At 39.7% G+C, this 16374-nt stretch overlaps 2 protein-coding genes across 5 annotated transcripts; one reads left to right on the forward strand and one right to left on the reverse strand.

Moving 5' to 3' along the window:
• Positions 1 to 392: 392 nt before the first annotated feature.
• On the forward strand, positions 393 to 9486 carry LOC104594219 (uncharacterized). Of its 2 annotated transcripts, none has more exons than XM_088898890.1 (5): positions 393 to 546; positions 660 to 730; positions 931 to 1011; positions 1155 to 1198; positions 9136 to 9486. In XM_088898890.1, the coding sequence occupies exons 1-5, from the start codon at positions 507 to 509 to the stop codon at positions 9341 to 9343; spliced, it is 444 nt and encodes a 147-aa protein (XP_088755016.1). In that variant the 5' UTR covers positions 393 to 506; the 3' UTR covers positions 9344 to 9486. The 2 variants fall into 2 exon arrangements, with proteins under 2 accessions (XP_088755016.1, XP_010252723.1); XM_010254421.2 differs by lacking the exon at positions 9136 to 9486 and adding an exon at positions 7781 to 8025 and having other exon boundaries at positions 408 to 546.
• On the reverse strand, positions 8630 to 15047 carry LOC104594218 (glucan endo-1,3-beta-glucosidase 4-like). 3 transcript variants are annotated; one of them, XM_088898906.1, is made up of 4 exons: positions 14239 to 14430; positions 13696 to 13947; positions 13279 to 13320; positions 8630 to 8648 (listed from the first exon to the last, which is right to left on the reverse strand). In XM_088898906.1, exons 1-3 carry the CDS (start codon positions 14303 to 14305, stop codon positions 13286 to 13288), a joined length of 354 nt encoding a protein of 117 aa, XP_088755032.1. In that variant the 5' UTR covers positions 14306 to 14430; the 3' UTR covers positions 8630 to 8648; positions 13279 to 13285. The 3 variants fall into 3 exon arrangements, with proteins under 3 accessions (XP_088755032.1, XP_010252720.1, XP_010252721.1); XM_010254418.3 differs by lacking the exon at positions 8630 to 8648 and adding an exon at positions 11391 to 11504; XM_010254419.3 differs by lacking the exon at positions 8630 to 8648 and adding an exon at positions 12866 to 13080 and having other exon boundaries at positions 14239 to 15047.
• Between the last annotated feature and the right edge of the window lie 1327 nt (positions 15048 to 16374).

Consider the following 16374-nt stretch of genomic DNA (forward strand, 5'->3'; position numbering starts at 1 on the left):
CTTTTTTGTTATGATTTAACGACAATAACAATTGTCAAAAATAGTAGGAGTGGTTTAAGACAATTGTTAAAGTAAGGGTATAGTTTGTCAATTATCTAAACAATAACAGTAGTTTAAGAAATTTACCCTATTTTAGAATAATTTTCCTTCATATTCACTATTATTTTTGACTTTTATTATATATATGTATATATTATTACATCAACGGTTCGACCTAACCCAGTTGAACCTCTAACCCGTGAATATAAAAACCATCACAATTTTTTTCTACAATTTTCAAGGTATAAACATGGCTGAGAAAAGGCCATGATACCAAACATACCCCCAACTTAAAGGGGTGAATAAATTAACAAAGAAACCCAGGGGAGTTTTAGAGATTGATCGGAACTACAGGGATTGAGATGTAATTTACGCTAACATGAATGTCCCTTTCTTCGGTCTCATGACTAAGCCAACAAGCTCATCAATCTGCTATCCTGCATCGATCGTATCAGAGTGGACGAACAATGAATCCTCGTCTGTGGCACAAAGTTGCTGCTATCTCTGGTTCCCTTTCTCTCTCTCTCTCTCTCTCTCTCTCTCTCTCTCTCTCTATTATGTCGTTCTTCTTGCTTTTTGATCTTTCAGAATTCCTTTTACCACCCAAGATGTAATTGCAGGAGTTGCAGCTCTTGGTCTCGGTACCTATGGAGCCCATGTCTTCAAGCCCCAAAACCCAGCTTACAAGGAAGTACTGTTTATTTTCTTTTCTTTTTTCAATTCTTTGTTTAATTATTTCCTTGCTGAATTCGTTTGCTTGCAAAAGAGCAATAGTTAAATCCCGTGAAATTAGATCTCCCTTGAACTAATATCAAACTTATCTCAAATTCGAAATATGATTTCTCCTTCTTTTTTTTTGTTTGATAACATTTTTATTGTTAATAATGGAAGGTTTGGCATACGGCATCTCTGTACCACTTGGTTCACACAGCGGCCTTAGTTGCAGCTCCTATCACCAAACACCCCAACATTGTGAGTACCCTTTCATTTTACTGCCTAATTTTCTTCAATAGTTTGTGAAATCCCGGCAACATTTTAACCATAGGTTATGTAGAAATGGCAAATCCGTGTTTTCATTTCTCTTAAGCTCTTTTTTCCCTCATCATGTTATGCAGTTTGGAGGACTTTTGACCTCTGGAATCCTAGCTTTTTCGGGGACGTAAGTGCCAATTTTTCCTTCTTTCTAAATGCATCAGTAAACAAGTTTAGTTTTCACTGTTTTTTCTCTTGCAAATTTGCGATTGTCTGATCCTTTGGATTTGTGATGACCGAAGGTAAAAATTGAATTTTAACATAAACAAATTCGATAAGCTTACTCGCTTTTTAAACTTGGATATTAAGGCTGCCATACTTTTAATTGATGCGTGTCTCACAAACTTGTTTTCTTAGCTCAAGTTCCTCTTGTTGTCTCTGTTGCCACTTCTGTTTAGTTTTCAAGCTTCTTCTGGTAAATGGTGGTTGAGTATTAATTGCTCTCCTTGGAGCTCTTTTTCTGGTGTTTAGTGGGAGACTTCCTTTCCGAGGTCTCTTATGGCTATAAACAGCTTGTGCGCCAAATAGAAATGTAGTATTTTTATGCGAGTTCTTTAGGCTTTTGCTCTTCATTGTGCCTCAATTGGAAGATTAAACCGATGTAACCTCATCAAACAATCCTATGCATGCCATGAACAGAGATTTTTCTTGAGAGCTTGTTTCTACAAAAGGAAATGGAATGTTCAAATCACCTAATCAGTCTAAGAGATCTTCTAGAAAGATCTTTTGATTGTATGGCATGCATGTTTGATAACCCCTCAAGGCCATATTCAAAATATTGCCTTAGTCTCCATCTACTAAAATTGCCACCAACATGGTTTGTTTTCTAATCTAAACTAGGCTTTGCTTACTTTAAGTAATAGGTGTTTTGACTATTCTTCTGGCTTAGTTTCCCGTTGCTTGCAGGTTAATATCAAGTTCCCTTTTTAAAATGATTCTACCTTTTCAAGATGGGCTATTATTCGTTTATGTAGAATTAATTTTAAGGGTTCAAAATTATTATATAGTATCTTTTTATTCAAGTTTAGTTAAAATATTATTTTATTATGTTTTATTTAATTAAAAGTTACGATTTACATATGAATATATACTTCTTATGTTGTATAGTTAGAAATATTTCATAATGGAAAATGAGAAGGAATGACTCATCTATAATAAAAGTGGCTGTTACACAATATTTGTCCCAGCTATCTAGGGTATTGGGAGGGATGGATTGGATGCAAACCTAACCTTTGGATCTTTTTTTTACCAGTACACCAATTTGATCCCCAATGAGATAAACTTAAGTGAAGAATGGGTTTAAGATAAAAGGATCATATTGAATCAAAATCTCTAGATAATGTCTATGTACATGTAAATTGAAAAGATAAAATATGTTGAAAATAATATAAAAGATATTAAAGCACTGGGAAATATGTTGTTTCAAATAATATTTCATGTTGGTATCCATTGAAATGGAAATATGTTGTAGAGGAAGGAAGGTTTAGAAGTGAAAAAGTGTGGGAAATCATTGAAAAAGTGTTTAAGGAAGTGGAAGGAAAATTGATTTGGAGGAGGGAAGGTGAGGGGCTAGTAGAGAGGAAGGAAAGGTTTGAGGGTAGAGATGGAGGGAAAGGAACAGGGAAGGAAGGAAGTAATAGGAGAGGGAGGTTGGATGGAGAGGAAAGAACAAAGGTGGGACCAGGGGAGAGGAAGAACGGGCAGATGGGCAGAGATGGAGGGGTTTCTGTAGGAAGGGTAGGGGTGGAGGACTCGGTGAGAGAAGACTTTCTAGTTGAATTTATAGAGAAGTTGGGTTGTAGGTCGGAAGATTTGAATGTGTTGAAAGAAAGTTTATAGAAGAGGAAGAAGGAGATCAGAACAAAGAAGAGGAGATTGAGTGAAGTAGAGAGATTGAAGAGAGATGTAGGAGACAACAATCTCGGGGTAAAAGGAGATAGGAGGAAAGGGGGAAAGTAGAGGAAGGTGGCAAGGGGTTTAAACAAGAAGTGGAATGAAGATCCTCAGTTGGAATGTGAGGGGAATTGGGAGTGCAAGGAAGAGAGCGACAATAAAAGAGGTAATAAAATGGTTTGACCCAGACATTGTGTTGTTGCAAGAGTTTAAGAGAATGGAGTTTAATAACAACTGGGCACGGAGTGTTTGGAAAGCTAGGGGGGTCAGTTGGGTGGCTACTCCCTCTTGGGGTACATCCGGGGGGATTGTAACAATGTGGAAGAGGGATGTGGTTGAAGGCCTGGAGGAGTTGATCGGAATGTTCTCGGTTTCCGTGAAGTTTAAGCAGCTTGAGGGTGATTTTACGTGGGTTCTCACAAATGTTTACGAACCGAATGACTACAGAAAGAGAAATGAGTTGTGGAAGGAATTGGCGGATGTTAGAGGGTTGTGGGATGGGCCCTGGTGCATGGGTGGGGACTTCAATGTGATTAGATTCTCGGAGAAATCCAATAAAGTTAACCAGAGAGTGACAAAAAGCATGAGGAAGTTTAACAACTTTGTGGATGACTTTGAGCTTAAAGAGATCCCCCTAGCTCATAAGACATTTACTTGGTCAAATCTCCAATCTAGACCCATTTGTTCTAAATTGGATAGATTCCTGTTCTCTCTGGATTGGGAAGTCCATTGGGGAACCTTGGCTTCTAGAGCTCTTCCAAGGGTGACTTTCGATCATTGGCCCATAGTGTTATGTAAGGAGGAAAGAAGGCGTGGAGGTCCTACCCCCTTTAGATTTGAAAAATGTGGTTACTCCACCCAGGGTTTAACAACAAAGTGAGGGAGTGGTGGTTTGAGTGTAACCCATTGGTGGAATGGGAGGGGATGAAATTCCATAAGAAACTTCAATTTTTGAAAGCAAAAATTAAGGAGTGGAATTTGGTGGAATTTGGAAGGATAGAAAAAGAAAGGGAGATTTGCTGGATAAGATTGAAAGCCTCGACTCTAAAGAAGAAAGGGGAGAACTTGGAGAGGAAGACATTGAGCTCAGGAGAGATTTAAGAAGACAGTTAGAGGACTGCCTGCACAAGGAGGAAATTAGCTGGAGGCAAAAATCTCGGTGTAAATGGGTGCAAGAGGGGGACAGAAACACTAGGTTTTTCCACTCTCTAGCAGAAGGCAGGAGAAGGGAGAACCTGATCTCCAAATTGGTAGTAGATGGAGTTGAGCTAGTGCATCAAGAGGAGATTGTCGGGGCTTGTGTGGAGCACTTCAAATCTATCCTAAGAAGGCCTGTGTGTAGAAGGGTATGGGTAGAAGGTTTGGACTGGCCAGATGTAGGGGTGGAGAACAGGAAAAGGTTGGAGAAAAGCTTTAGTTTAGAAGAGATCAAGGAGGCGGTATTTTCTATGGATAGAACAAAAGCCTCGGGGCCGAATGGGTTCACTATGGGTTTTTATCAGGACTGTTGGGACATTTTGAAAGATGATCTTTTGCAGGTATTTGAGGAGTTTTATAGGAGAAGAGTTGTCAATCCGGGTGTGAATTCCACATTTATAGCCTTAATTCCAAAAAAGAAAGATGCTTCCCACCCGAAGGATTTTAGGCCAATTAGCTTGGTTAATAGCTTGTATAAGATCATTGCAAAAGTGTTATCTTTAAGGTTGAAGAAGGTTTTGCCAGATATTGTTGCACACTACCAAGGAGCTTTTGTGAATGGAAGACAAATCACTGATCAGATTTTAATTGCTAATGAGTGTGGAGAAATTTAAGAGGGATAAGAAGAAGGGAGTGGTTTGTAAGTTGGACTTGGAAAAGGCTAATGACTTGGTGGACTGGGAATTTTTTAGGAAAGCTTTGACTAAATTCGGGTTTGGGGCTAGATGGTGTAAGTGGATCATGGGTTGTGTCCGGAATTGTTATTACTCAGTGCTAGTGAATGGGACAGTGGTAGACTTCTTTCTAGCCAGTAGGGGTATAAGACAAGGAGACCCCCTTTCTCCTTTCTTGTTCATTCTAATTGCGGAGGTTTTGGGGAAATTGATTCACAGAGCAAATTCTAGGGGGCTCATTAGAGGCTGGAGAGTTGGGAGGGCGGAAACCCCTCTTACTCACTTGCAGTTTGCTGACGACACGATTCTGTTTTGTGAACGCGGTAATGTGAAGTCGGTGATACAACTGTTTGAGCAAATATCCAACTTGAAAGTTAACCTTGGGAAAAGTTGTGTTGTGGGGGTGAATTTGGAGGGAGAGATCAGGGAGAGTGCTGAAGTATTGGGGTGTGAAGTCTTGGGTTGGCCTTTGAACTACTTAGGGTTGCCTTTAGGGGATAATCCCATGAGAAAGAGCTTTTGGAACCCGGTGGTGGAAAGGTTCGAAAAAAGACTGGTGTCATGGAAAAAGAACTACCTCTCTCTTGGTAGGAGAATTACTCTTATTAAGGCCACGCTTGCTAATTTACTTATCTTTTTCCTGTCGGTGTTTAAAATCCCAGTGAAGGTTGCTAATAGATTGGAGAAGTTAATGAGAGATTTCCTGTGGGAACCGGGAGAGGAAAAGAGGGATCATAGAGTGAGCTGGGAGATGGTTTGTAGGAGTAAGACATGTGGTGGCTTGGGGCTTGGGAATATTAGGAGAAGGAATATGACTCTGTTGGGAAAGTGGTTGTGGAGATTCCCAGTGGAGAAGGAGAAGCTTTGGGCTAGAATAGTGGCAAGTATTCATGGGCTGGAGCATAATGGATGGGACGTTGGAATCAGAGCTAGGACCACAAGCAATTCTCCTTGGAAAGTCATTCATGACCTACTTCCAGTTTTCTTCCCTAATATCAGGTATGATTTGAATTCCGGTAATTCCATAAAATTTTGGGAACAAACCTGGGTGGGGAGTGCCCCTCTAAAGGATCAGTTTCCTTCTTTGTTTGCTCTTTCTGATTTGAAAAATGAGCCAATCTCGTCTTTTACCACCTCGTCCTCTTCCATTTTTGGGATTGGGTGGAACTTGGGTCTAAGAAGGGATTTGAGGGACTCGGACTTTGACACTATTTTGAGCCTTATTGCAATTCTTGATAACGTTGTCTTAGACCCCACTAGGGCGGACTCTAGAATTTGGACACCTTCTCCCAATGGCATTTTTATTTGTGCTTCTTTCTTCAAAGTCTTAAGTCAGTCCAGCAGTCCTACCTTCCCTCCTTTTCCTGTTAATGAGGTTTGTGCAGAGCAATAACTCCTAGGATTGGTAGTTTTTGTTGGGAAGCCTATCTGGGAATAATCAACACTGGTGATTTACTCCAAAAGAAGAGACCCAATACTTGTTTGTCACCTCAGTGGTGTGTTCTCTGTAAAGCGGATGGGGAGACTGGTTTTCACCTACTGGTGTCTTGCCATTTTGCGAGGTCATTTTGGGAATGGGCTTTGTCCCTATTTGGTTGTTGCTGGAACCCCCCATCAGACTTGCAATGCCTTTTTTCCCCTTCTTTTTTCAGGTGGCGGATAAAAAGGGGAAGGACAATGTGGAGAGGACTAAGGGCTGTAGTATGTTGGACACTTTGGGAAGAAAGAAACTCCAGGATATTCTCAGAAGCTCAGAGAGGAGTAGCAGATCTGAGGGCTATCATTCATATTAGGGCGGTACAGTGGCTGAAATCTTTGGAGCTTTTCATAGATTACACTGTGGATGACATGTTGAGGAAGTGGGGTGAAATTGCAAGTTGCACACAAACTAAGTCAGTAATGAGTGTGGCTTGGACCCCTCCACCTAGTGGATTCGTGAAATTAAACTTTGATGGGTGCAACAGGGGAAATCCGGGACAATCGGGGATTCGGGGTGTTTTTAGGGATGGAAATGGGGTCATTTCTGCCATGTTCTCAGGCCCAATTGGAGTGGGTGACTCCCTTAGAGCTGAGATCTTTGCAGTTATGGAAGGAGTCCAAAAAGCTAAGGAGTTGAACATCAGGAAACTCTTAATTGAAGAGGATTCAGAGGTGGTGATAGGGTGGTTGCTTAAAGATCACAATGGCTTATGGAAGTACAATAATGAGATGAGGAAATTCAAGTGGCTGGTGCGGGAGATGGAAGTTAAGATACGTTGGGTTAAAAGATCGGCTAATTCCCTAGCTGACGGTTTAGCTAAACAAGAGGCAGAAAGGGATTCACTTTTTTGGGTTAATGTTGCATAACTTTCCACTCAATAATTCTAGCTTAGAAAGAAACTTTTATCTCTTTTCATGCTATCAAATTTAAGGTCCCAATACAGAGTTCTGATTTAGAAGTAGCTTCAGCTCCAGAAAACCGAGTGTTCACCTAAATTGTCTTTGTTTCCTTTCAGTTTTATTTTTCCCAAAAAGTCAATAAAATCCATAGAATTGGTTCACAGTTGGAATCGGAATCAAAATCCTTTGGGATTGGAATCAGAATGGCCTATTCCCATAGTCTGTTTGGTTCAGACAGGAATGAGAATGGGAATTGGAATCAACAGGAATGAGATTTCATTCCCAAGGGGGCAAGGAATGACCATTCCCTCAAATGGGGGATTGCCATTCCAGTAGGAATGGGAATGCGATTCCGATTCTGCCCAACCAAACAGCTGGAGCCCATTCCGATAACGATTCCAGACCCCTATTCCTGGGAACCAAATGGGGTGGAATTTCTTAACAAAGTAAATCAAAGCTTCACTTTTTTCGTTCTAGTCATTTGTTTTTGACACTATTTATTTGCTTAAGGCACAAAGATAGAGAAACAAACAAGGATGTACCATAACTTTGTTGAGATTTTGCAGATGTTACACTGTAGCGTTTCTTGAAGACAGAAAGTACTCAACGTTAGCTCCATTTGGTGGATTTGCATTTATAGGTGCTTGGGCAAGTCTGCTTTTCTAAGGCTTTAGTGCTAGATACAGAAGATAATCAACTGGGTCAAATCTTACAGTGTAAGCTCTTCATATTGGATTTGGAGTGAGACGGTTGTTCATGGAACTTTATTTGATCACTTTGACCAGAAACTACAGAAATTCTTATTTGTATTGATTGGTGGAAAGAGTCATTACATGGTAAAGAGTGGATATTTGAGTCCAAGATCCTATGTTAAAAAAAAAGAGTTATACAAGGTACTAGGAACATGTTCAAGTTATTATTAATATTTGGTAGGTTTCATTATGGAACTTCCAGTTCTAATGTAAATCACATCGGAATAATCACAACTAGTAAAATCGCGTTGAGTTTGATAAATAGCGTCCAACAAATTCTCTTATCAGGACCCATTTTGATGTATAAAGTTGCAAGCCTATGAGTAAAATATGCCTGAAGTTTCTTTGTTTACTTATTTTGATTTTTGGTTATTTCATTCATCCAGTTTCAGTACAAGTCCTCACCAACAGGGTTCATAAGGAAATTGGGGATTGAATCCCAAACATAATCATGAACCATCAAATAGGTGTCTCTGCAACCAAGTGAGCAAAAACATTTCTTGACGTTCTAACAAAAGAGACAGAATAGGAACTGAACTGGGGCGAAAGGGCCCCATCATCCATGATAATACTATAAATACCCACGGTGAATCAATAGGAGCACAAAGAAGCTTCATAATCTGCAGGGCATCACCTTCCTGCCCAAATTCTTGAAACTTGCTGCCCCTGAAGTTTGGTAATCCTGAACTTTTTGACATAGATGCAATTAGGCCCCCTTAGTTAAAACCATATAATAAGAGGCACAAAAATGTATAAAATACCCATGTATTTACTATCTAACTGGTTTTTATAGAATACAATACTTACTTTATAAATAACAAAAAATAAAAATAAAAATAAAAAAAGAGAGATTAAGGTTGTAGCTTGTCACGGACCCACTAATGGGTCATTAGTAGGCCCACTTATCGAATGTGGTTTAAATTTGTTAGCTGTTGGGTTATGCATGTAGTGGAGAGCCACGTGGCCCGGCTCCCGGCTGTGAAATTTGTTAGTAACTTGTTCCTTATTTATGGGTCAGTTAGTAGTGGGAGAGTGTCATGATTAGTCACGTAAGGTAATGGGTTATGGGTAGTTGTATGAATCTGTATTTATACTTCCTTTGCTCTTTGAAAGGATACCAATTGAAGAATTTGGTTTTTATTGGAAGTTTCTCGTCTCCCTCGAAGCAGACGAAACTCACGTTACGCCCCTAACCGGGTTCGTAACAATTGGTATCAGTATCCCAGTTTTGAGCACCGGCTTGCACAACTGCAAGGAAAAATCCGATTGTTGGCCATTAACCAACAACGGATGATGGAGCTGATGAATCACATGTTCGAAGTTGGAGTCTTTGCACTCAAAGGAGAAGGGCGAAGTCACACACCATTGCTGCAATAGTGAACAGTTTGTTTCTGCCATGGCAACTAAAGGAGATGCTACTACAACGATTACCAGCAATCAGTGGAGCTCAAGACCAGATCGTTCACCTCCTCTCTCTCCCTTCTTATCTGAAGAAAAATCCCAAGGGACCAGTAAGCTCTGTGAGTTGGAGAATACTGCTTGGGTTTCAGCTCAGTCCTCTAAAGGAACCGACCCTTATGACGTCACAATCGGGTTCGACATCACCTCTCATTACCACATGAACCAAGGCATTGATCTACAACGAGAGCTTATCAAATTCTTGAATGCCGGCATCATTGCCGGAGACGAAAATGAACATAGAGCTGGCGTGATCATCTCCAAAACTTTCGAGACAGGGAAAGGAATGAAGTTTGTAGAAGCTTCAAGGGACAGAAACTTAGTTCTACGCTATCAAGCAAAGATGATGGAGGAAGAGAGCATTCCCTGGGACCCACCTTGGACAATGGGAAACAGTTCAATCTCCATTCATTTGTACACTGGTTTCCTCCAATCCCACCATTGACGTTGTGCTTGATTGCATAGCAGAGAGTGAGAAACAGGATGCAGAGGCGTACTCTCATGTAAAATTGGTTGGTGCTTCCACCGTCACCTTCACTGGTGGTGAGCATAATGTCCTCAATGCTACTTGCAGTAAGAAATCTCCTGGTGTCCTAATTGTTGAAGTCATGGCTCCCAGTCTAAGTCTGAAGCGTATAGGATTTAACACCGGTCCCTTCAACTACCTTCCTGAGTTCAGATCCGGTTTGAATGATGAAGCGCACATAGTCCATTACTTGGAGACGAAGGCTAAAAATGGTGAAAGGACTTTGAGTAGGTGGTTCCATGAGTCTTGCGTGAACAGCAAGTGTCATCATCCCCCCTGGGGCCCACAAGTGATTAAGCTGGAGTCTACATCGACAATGCCCATCCATAAAGGCGTTTCCTTCGATCTCACAATCTTTATTGAGTTACTCACATACATGAAAACTGATAATGGGTTTTTTAAAGTCATTCATCTTGCCAGAAAAGCTGATATCAAGCTGGTGAAGACCTTCACATTTTACTGGGCTTCATTGGGCTTGTTGAAGGTTCTGACCTTGAGGACAAGGTCCATTTTAAGGGGGGTGGGAATGTCACGGACCCACTAATGGGGCCATTAGTCGGCCCACTTATTGAATGTGGTTTAAATTAAAAAAATTAAGTAGCTGTTGGGCCATGCATGTAGTGGAGAGTCACGTTGCCTAGCTGTGAAATTTGTTAGTAACTTGTTCCTTATTTATGGGTCAGTTAGCAGTGGGAGAGTGTCATGGTTCGTCTCCCTCGAAGCAGACGAAACTCACATTACGTCCCTAACCGGGCTCCTAACACTTTACCTTTGATCTATTGATCGATTGATATCAAGGATAAATTTAGAAAATAAATCAATTTTGGAAAAAAGATTGGAAGGGTTCGTGGCAATATTGATATGAAAAAAAAAATTTGAAAAATAAATATTTTGTTCAAAAGGTAACTGTATAGGTATTTTGGGCATTTTCAAGAGGATTCTAACAGAAGGGGGTCTACTTGCAATTGTGCTAGAAAATTCAGGGGAGATAATTGTAATTACCAAACTTTAGGAAAAGTTTTAACAACATTCCAAAACTTCAAGGAAGATTTTAACAATTTACCCTAAAAATAAAATATTGCATAATGTACACCAACTGCCTTGGGTCTAGGCTTTGGGCTTTATATTGGGCCTGGACATTTTCTTTTATTAATAAGTGGTAATGCCCAACTTGAATTTGGCCTGTGAACAAGTCTAGTTAGGTACTTGATGGGGCGGCAAGTGTTTTTTTTTTTTTGTTTATTTCATACCAACATTTTAAGAAGTGGCCATTAAAGAGTTGAACTCTAGCTATGACCAAACCGAGGCATGAGAATCTTTACATGTAGCAACCTCATTTACAACTTGCATAAGAAGTTTTATAGGCTTCAAACAACTTGCAATCAGATCGACCTCAGACACCAAATTTCATCATCTTCTAGGCTTCTACCAAAGTAAAAAATATGGAAGATCGACGATAAACCAGCCTGAGCAGAGTACAACACACAATCTGAAGGGGATTTGGTTTATCTCCATGAAATAGCACTCTGTTTATATATGCAGGTATCACCGCATCTGATCAATAAAGACAATGAACCAGAGTCATTGCAACCAGCATCCTCCCGTATGGTTAATTTAGATGTCAATAGATTTGCAAGGAAAATAAATCAGTTCCCAGAGGCACAGAATGCGTTCTAGTTTGGGAGGGCTGAAGGCTGAAGCGCAGTGGCATCTGGCTTTCTCAGGTAGTAGGTCTCACACAGGCAGCTTATAAGCAATTTTTTGGTGAAAAGTCTGGAGAGCCCAAATCGGCTGTCCATTTGTATCTTGAGTGCTTCAAAGCAGCTTACCAACTTAACTGAATCTTATCTCATCCCTCCCAAACAGACCAGTGAAGAAGAGATGATAAGTAGATTCCTTGTCTATTTGCACGAAGGACGGGTAGGATCTGTGTGTTTCAATCTTTCAACTAAGACTGATCCCACAGGAATAGCATGAATTTGAATCAACACGAGAGAGAGAGAGACGAATCAAGAAGGAGCATGTAGCCTGATTGACAAGTGTATTCTCCATGCGGTGTCAGAGACCAAAGAAATCAAAAGAATAAAATTCTGAGAAGAGAGAAACATGGGCAGACGAATATCCAAGATAGCTTCAACAACAATACTGTGAAAAGTGCTTCGGCAACAATCCAGTGGAAGTGGGGGGATTTCCATTCTCCATTAAAAGTAATATTCCTATAAGGTTTTTTTTGTCTTTTATCACAGTTTTTCTAATAATTACTATACACACTTTTTCCTTCAAACCAAACACAGCGTCAGTCTAAAGGAGCCAGGTGTAGATGTGAGTCATGTGACTGGGAAAATTGGAACCGGAAGATGTGGAGATGCTAATCTTATTGGCATGTGCATTCGGTTATTATTCTAATAGTTTTATATTCTATTAGGCTCATGGGAGTGAAAATAGGCTGAATGTAAATTCCGGTTCACTTTTGCTTCAGACTTCACCTTTTCTCTTTACCCCCCAGAAAATAAAAGACTTAACCTTCTCTTGTTTGTTTGTGAAACTGAAAAGTAACATATTTAGTAAAATGGTGTGATCCATCCCACTCAGGGTAGGGTGTATGGATCTGTATTGGTATTTTTTTTTAATGTTTTATTTAATTTTTTTTAAAATTAGTTTAGAGGAATTGGTTTAAGTTTCTGTTACCCTTTAAACCATGGTCTGACCCGAAACAATTCCTGCAAGAGCATATCAGAAAGCTCCTGGCATGATATGTATCGATATTTTAAACCTTGAATCACTCTTTTTATATGTAAGAGAATGGAGGTAGGAGGAGGGTTATTTGTTTGGGAATTGAGAGTACTGTAGGAAGCAAGATGATCTGGTCTGGTCTCCACTTCATATTAAAGAGAATTGAGATGAGAGGAAGGTGATGCAAATTTTACATCAATTTTTTAGATGCAAAATTAACACTATTAGAGAGTAGAGACAAAAAGTACAAATTTTGTATCTGAATAGGAGTACAAATCATAGTTACAAACATATAGATGCAAAATTTGTATCTTATTGATATTTATCCACGACAACCAAAGGCAACCTTGATAACAAACTTTTGCTCTCTGGTAATTAAGACAAAATTTCCTTAAACCTAAAGAAAAAAAAAAAGAAAAGAAAGGATGTTTGAATAAAATTATTTGTATAAGATTAGCATCCAAACTCATTCCAATGAAAAAAAAAAGAGAGAAAGAGGAACTTCCGTAAGAGTAACATGGCAATGAATATCTCCAGAAGGGAAAATCGAAACTCAATATATCAAGACGAAACAGAATTTCGTAGCTCAGCTCACCTCTGAATCAGGGAATGTACTCGAACTGACATGATTTATGACCTACAAAATAAGATAAAAAGTTACGATCTGCAGTCCATCACATACGATGTTTGCATGTTAGATCAACAGTCATCATCTCCAGATCGTTACATCCAGAACCCATTATGTGATATGCAGAGCAATTACTTGCTGTACATCCGAGCTAGATGGATCCCACATTAACTGATAATCTAAGCCAAAAGATGTCGTAACCATCTGATTCGCATCCTAAGTGGGACCTGTAAAATAGCGGGTCCCAGATGCATGGGTCTGTACTCTGTGTTTAACGTATAGTGGGTCAGATTGCTTTTCGTCACTTCTCTGACGAAAGAAATAAACAAGAGATCGGTGCTACCAATCTAGCTGGAAAGAGCTGAGAGTGAATTTCCTGCTTACTTGGGTCAAGTTCTGTGATCATGGCAGCACCATTGAAGTAGCAAGTTCCTCCTTTGTTCTTGAACTTCTGATAGTAGTTATTGAAAGCATAGGAGGCGTGGTCCTTCACAGTGTTTGGAAGATAGCATGGCTCATTCAGCTGTATCTTTCTGCAGTCAGCACCACCCTTCCCACAGGCCCAATCAAGAGCCTTCTGCAGCTCTTCATCCGGTGTCTGTTCGTCAGCGATGCACCATTGCTCAAACTGTGCACCTGATATTCTCAAAACACAACAGGGTGACTGAAACAGTTGACAAGTAATCCAGTTTGATAGAATAAATATTCCTGTTATTTTTATTTCTGCAGTTGTATGTTGTACAGGCTTACATGATGATGTTGATGATTCAAATTTATTTTAAAGGATGGCTTTTGATATCAATCAAATAGGGAAACGACATTGAATTATATAGATTTCTTGTTGTGTGCATAAAGCCTTATAACTCCAGATTCTTCATGGGTAGTAAGAGAATGAAAAAGAATTCCAATGGGTGGTAGATACCATACCTGATTTGTGTGAAGTTATCACCAAAAAGAGCAGAGCAACAAAAATTCTTGGCAAAACAGAGGACATTGCTCTTCCTTGTCTCTTCCTGGAAACTTCTTTCTAATTGTGCACCCTCACCACCCCAAACAGTTGTATATAAATCCACTAATGAAGTTGGAAAATAAAATAAAGAGGACTTCGCAGCTTTTGAAAAAGTTTTGATAATATATATATATGTGTGTGTTCCTTCCATTTTAAGACAACGTTTGGATTGGAGGATTGATCTTTCTGTGTGACCATAGTGCCCTTACTGATACATATATCTAATTAAAGAAGAGGATTTTGATTTTGATTTTGGGTTTCTGAAAATGAAAAAGAGGATGCTGCAACCAAAGTGTTATGAATGAAAAGCAACATTTCTGAAAGTAAATTGATCAAGTAAATTGTTTTTCTTGTTTGAGCAAGTAAATTGATCAGCTAGGTTCTACAGATGGCTCCAATCAATCAACACATAAGAATGTTAAGCGATCAGATAAAAGATATTAATGCCCAGAAAACAACTTTAAGTTTCAGAGAAGTTATTTTTCATGATTAAAAAAAAAAAAAGCATCAGACAAATAACATCTTCCTGAAGGAATCTTCTTTTTTTCTTTCACTGTTATATCAAGCAAAAGATGAAGATGAAGATGAAGGTTACTCTGTCATGACTCAATTAAGTCATGGCACGTGAGTTGTGAAAGCATCAAAGTCACCCCCTACAGGAAGAAAACTCCAAAAGAGAAAAAAAGTTACAAGGAAAAATATTCGGTGTCCAAAGTGACCCATCAGCAGCAGCAGCAGCTCATTTCTTCATATTTTATCAAATGAGTGAAGGGAGTTTCTTATCTTTTAGCTAGCCTTACAAAAAGAAAAGTAATAGTTACACTAATGGAAGGATCTGGATTCAATGAGAAAAAGGGGAAGAAAACAAAAGGAGTTAGGTGCTCAGGATTATAGGAAATTAGGACTAGACCGCCAGTGGCCATCCCACCAACCTTAAATCAAACTCTTTTTAATTTTATATATTAAACTAGTGTATTTGTTTGATGTCTTTATATGGGGATGACTAAGCTTAGTTAACCAAAGCATTTTTAGGGACTCGGACAAGGCAAGGCAAAACCATCCATAGGAATGCAACAAATGTCACGTATGGTTGCAAATTGCAATACAATCTGGTAAATTTGCATGGAAACCCTAAAGAGTGCATCCCACACGGGAGAGTTCAGATTAGCACCCCACAGAATGCGCCTCACTTGCACATCTCACCATCATTAGGAATAAAATGTTCCCAATACATGATTGAAGTGTACTACGTACGCCCGTGCATCATGACAAGACAAGTATGAGAGATGTTCCCAATACATGCTGAGATGTACATGTGGGCCACCAATTTGAACTCTAATCTGGTGCACTCTCACACTGTAGATGCAGGGGAAGGGTCATCACCTACACAACCATGTTGGGTAGTTGGGTAAAGAAGTCTCCCACACCACACCCAAGAGGCTCACAAGGTGAAAATCGAATTCGGATTAGCTGAACGCTTTAACTGTTCAGCAGGCTATGGAACTAATGATGAGGTTCCACGTCAGTAATAAATTCATGGACCCCACTCTAAAAGATGCAGGCCCCATATATTTAATACTGACGTAGAACCTTATCATTGGTTTCACAGCTAAAGCATTCAGCTAAACCTTGCTCGTGAAAATCAGGGCTTGATGCATGATCCCATTGAATTGTGATTAATTGGATGAAACCTCATTCATGCTTGACAAACGATAACCTGAGATTGATCATCCAATCTTGTCTATTTCTTCTACAATTCTACCTTGAACCCCCCACTAGGAAGGCAACCATATCCATATTCAAGTGACCCGTGAGAAAAACCGTGGTGCAGAAGTTTACCGATGATCCTCCTCCTGGCAACCTTGACAATGCAGTTGAAAGACTGGCTGTTCAAAACTATTAATGTCTTGTTTCCTTTTCTCGAGTCTTGATCACCAACATACAAGCTAGCACCGTGATTCACTCCAAACCTGATGTACTGGTGGTAGGTGCCAGAACGCACCAACGCAATGGTGGATTGGTGGATTGGGCACAGTGATTATCAATATGAACAC

This window comes from Nelumbo nucifera, chromosome 1 (genome assembly GCF_055504915.1).
Source record: "Nelumbo nucifera cultivar China Antique chromosome 1, China Antique-T2T, whole genome shotgun sequence".
In the NCBI taxonomy this organism is placed as follows: domain Eukaryota; kingdom Viridiplantae; phylum Streptophyta; class Magnoliopsida; order Proteales; family Nelumbonaceae; genus Nelumbo; species Nelumbo nucifera.